General features: G+C 57.7%; 2 protein-coding genes across 2 annotated transcripts; one reads left to right on the top strand and one right to left on the bottom strand.

Annotated features, from left to right (window-relative positions):
* Positions 1–2,703: 2,703 nt before the first annotated feature.
* On the bottom strand, positions 2,704–3,420 carry RPP25 (ribonuclease P/MRP 25kDa subunit). The gene has a single exon (XM_009708458.1). The coding sequence runs from the start codon at positions 3,418–3,420 to the stop codon at positions 2,704–2,706; it is 717 nt and encodes a 238-aa protein (XP_009706760.1).
* Positions 3,421–3,470: 50 nt separating this feature from the next.
* On the top strand, positions 3,471–3,945 carry LOC104168013 (vegetative cell wall protein gp1-like; the record flags this gene model as incomplete). The annotated part of the gene is made up of 2 exons (XM_009708446.1): positions 3,471–3,630; positions 3,811–3,945. Coding segments are annotated over exons 1-2 (295 nt in total), but the record flags the coding sequence as incomplete, so codon positions are not given.
* Positions 3,946–3,971: the final 26 nt, after the last annotated feature.

The raw sequence follows: 3,971 nt of genomic DNA, 5'->3' as shown, positions 1-3,971 counted from the left end.
TGTGGACTCGCCCGTGTTGCAGATGGGGGCTACAGGGAAGCGAGGGGGCCCTTCTCTGTCCTTGCTCGTGATCACTGTGTGCTACCACCTCTGGCAAGGGAAAATGGCCTGGCTTCTTCCTAGTGAGGGGAAAGTGGTACCCAGCCTGGCTCTGGCTGCAGTGTCCAGCAGCTCTCCCAAGGCTTTCTGTGGCTCTGCCCCGGTGCCAGACCTGCCACCGGGGAAGGCAGCTTCCATCACATCTTTGTCGCCAAACCTCGTAGACCCTGACCACAGGGTCTTGCCTTCAGCCTCCATTGCCCCATGTGCCGGCAGGAGGATAGGGCTGACTCAGCCACCAGCTCTCGGGCCACTGTGCAGGGCACTGCTGGCCTTACAAAATTGCCCCAAAAATTGTTCTCCACAGGCGCCTGGGGCTGTACCTGGGCAGTGCAGCACAAGAGCAGCAGCATAATTTTGCTCACCATGTCCCTCTAGGACTCTGTGGAGCCAGATGTCATCATGCTATTTTAAATGCTTCATATTTTGGGTTACTGTTTTGGGTTTTTTTTAACTATTTTCTCATGCAGGAAATCCTTGGTCGACAGCCAGCAAAGCAAGGAGTGCAAAATCCCCAGGTTCCTGTTGCCTCCAAGATTGGAAATTGCCTGCATATAAAATCAATTAAAAATAATTTTGCGCATTAACAGAATAATAAGGAGAAATGAGTGATATTTTTTTTCCCCTCTCTCTCCTTGCTGGGAGCAATGCGAGACAGCAGCAGTGGGGCAGGGTTGGGGAGGTGAAGGCTGTTAGTTCTCAGATGCATGACAATCTTCAGGCTCCGATCAAAGCGTTTACAGAGGGATTTATTTATTAGCATGATTTTTAGTACATTTGAGGTACAAGCCCGTACCTGGTGCTCCAGCTTGCATGTAGGGCAGAGGGTTGAACCTGAATGGTGTCTGCACAGGAGAGAGGAAGCTGGGAAGAGTGATCGCTGGGTAGGATGGAGCCCAAGGGTTTCCCAGCCCCAAATCCACAAGAAATAAACATAAAAAAAATAACAATGGGAAATTAATATTCAACTACATGGCGACAGATAAGTGAAGTGAATCAATCTGCAGCAGGGCAGATAAGCATGAGCTTCTGGCCCAGAGGAGCAGCTGCCTGCTGAGGGAGGATAACAAGGTCATTGCCAAACAAAACAGACCCCTGCTTCCTCCTCCTCCTCGCTCCCCTGGTCTCCTTTCATTCCCGCTCCCAGCCAAGCAAAGCGCTTGCCAGGCAAGCCCTTGACAAAAGAAGGGATGGTTGCCGTTCCCGGAGAGCGGGAGTGAGTCGGGGAGATAACACGGCTGCAGCCAGAGCGTCCCTCCCAGCTGGTTTTTGGGAAGGGTACCCTCATTAATACCAATTTAATTCATCCTGTGATGCCCCCGGGGGCTGCCTGGGCCGGGTCAAAGGGAACCAGGTGGATTGGGGCTTGCTTGGCCTCCCATAACCCATCCCCTGCGCTCCCCGCATCGCTCCGGTCCCCGCTGTGGGGGCTGGCCCGGGGGCTTTGCCGGGCTCTGCCATGATGGTGGGGACCAGGCTGCTGCCAGGGCACATACGAGGCCCTGATCCTGTCCCACCAAGGGACAAGGTTTGGCTGGGATCCCCTTGTCCTGGATCAGCAGCAGCCCTTGCTGTGCTGATCTATGCCGTGGTCGGCATAAGATAATCCCCCTGTTTTCCCGTAGGCATATTTCAACTATTTCTAAAAAGCTTTTATTTTCCATTTCCCTTTACCCCCTGGAAGAAGCAGGGATTTTGCTCCAAAGGGCTTTCCCAGGGAGGCAGCCTGCAGCGAGGGCTCTGCAGCCAAGCCCACGACCCCAAAACCTCCCCATCCTGCCCCAGGCACCGCATCCAGCCACGACAACAACCCACCTAATGCTCCCACTGCCCCCAGCTCCCGACATCGGGGCTTCACCCCAGCTCCAGACCCTACAAACACCTCCGGGAGAGCAAAGACCTGATTATCTCATGCGGGAAGAAGGGTTATTTTATTTTCTTCTGCTGTCCCGCAGGCAGGCAGTGCCGTGCTCGGCTCTGTGGGCGCAGGAAAGGAGCAACCCGTCTGCTTGTTTGTGTGTTTTATTCAGGATGAATCACGGTGCCATGGGGCGCTGAACCCAGCATTAATAAACCTGACAGCTCCTCGCCGGGCGTAATTGCAGCGGTTTTGATAATGAAGGTATTACTCCAATGAGCTTGGGGCAAAACCGTCTCTCTTGATGGCTGAGGCACCGCAATGAGGAGCGATGATGTGCAGCCGCCTTCCCCAGTCCGGGCACCCCTCAGTGAAAGCAACGGGTGCTCTGGCTCCGTGGGAGTCACTGCAGAAATGTGGCTGGTGCTGGCCTTGCCCCTGGGTGGCCAAATGTGGGGTCACCAGCTCCCCCCAACACATCTTCCCCGGCTTCAGTCCATAACCAAGAGTTAGTAGGTTTAACCCTTTAACCCCCACCCCAAATCTGGGGACAAGGTGCCCCCCTAGCAGCAAGCCCCCATGCACGGGAGTCAGCTGGAGCAGCAGCAATGAGTGGGGACAAGTTGGGGGGAGCCTACAGCACAGCGGTGACCCCAGAGCAAGCATGACACCGGCTTCGCACTGCCTTTATCCACAGCAAAGCAGCTGAAAACCCCCCGGAGTTTCTCCAGCATACAATCTCCTGCCTATATAGAGGGCATATTCCTGCCTATATACTCAGCGTACGGCTGGTCAGGGTGGGAGGTGGTGGGGTCAGTGGTGGTGGTCAGCTGGTGGTCGGTGGTCCCTGAGCCCCTCGGGCTGTCAGGTACCTGTACCTGCAACTTCTTGGTCAGCAGCTCCTCATGGGGAGGTGGCAGGGGCCGCTTCAGCCCCTTGGTGGAGGAGCCTGATGTGTCTTCTCGTGCCTCGCCGAGCTGCGTCCCCAGCCCGTGCCGGGGCTCCGGGGGCTGGTAGCCTGCCTGGTTGGGATCCAGGGGGTCTCGGGAGAGCAGGATGCAGATGGAGGGGACGTTCTTGTGGACGGTCAGGTTCTGCGCCGGGCCACCGGGCAGCGGGTCCTGGTTCTCCCAGACTTCCAGCACGGTTTTGTAGCGTACCTTGGTGACCTGGTGAAGACCTCCCAGCTTCCGCTTCATGATCTCCACGCAGGTGATGGTTTTGGTGACTGCTCTGCCGCAACCGCTGAAGACGATCTGCCGGCTGCCCTTCAGCTCCATCTGGGCCATGGCGAAGTTCATCAGGTTCCTGATCTTGCTGCCCTCCTTCACTTTCATCTCCACCACGTCTGGGGGCAGGTCGGGGAAGGGCAACGGGCTCTCCTCCTCCGATGTCCTCACCTTTCGGAAGTTCTCCATCCTGGACTGGGTGACGGGCTTGGCTCTCCCTCCTTCAGCAGCCATCCTTCACCCCTTCCCAGTGGATCTGCTGGGGCTCCTAGCCCCCCGGGACCATGGCAGGGCTGACTCCGCTGCCCTCCAGCCCAGCTTGCAGGAGGGCTGAGTTTAACCCTGCATCCCCAGGACCACCAACCCCTTCCCCTCTCCTCACCCGGGGCTGGCTGCGGAGGAGCCAGCAGCAGGCTCGGTGGCTGTGCCAGAGGCTGTCCCTGGGTGAGGGGGACGGGGCTGCAGGGTCCCCTGGGTGTCCCCAGTTGCTCCCAGCAGGGACGACAGCCAGCTCCAGCTCTTGGTGATGCTTGGGCTCCTCCGCTCCCACTGCAGCACTTGCTTCTGCTGCTCTTTGCTTCATTCTGGACTTCAGCAGCCCCCAGAGCTGTTCTGTGTAATTAGCAGATCCTCCCCCTCTCCCTCCCCTTCCTCCCCTCCCTCCTCCTCCTCCTCCTCCTCCTCCGCCCCTGGCTCAGCCTCCCATCCCAGCACCCAGCTCCTGCCTTCATCCCTGCCCAGCACCGAGAGCTGTGGAAGGCAAAGGGGAGGGAAGGGAGCCCAGG

This window comes from Cariama cristata, unplaced genomic scaffold, assembly GCF_000690535.1.
Source record: "Cariama cristata isolate BGI_N322 unplaced genomic scaffold, ASM69053v1 scaffold39390, whole genome shotgun sequence".
NCBI classification, from domain to species: Eukaryota; Metazoa; Chordata; class Aves; order Cariamiformes; family Cariamidae; genus Cariama; species Cariama cristata.
Note: the sequence above shows the minus strand (reverse complement) of the source record. Positions and strands in the feature narration are given on the sequence as shown.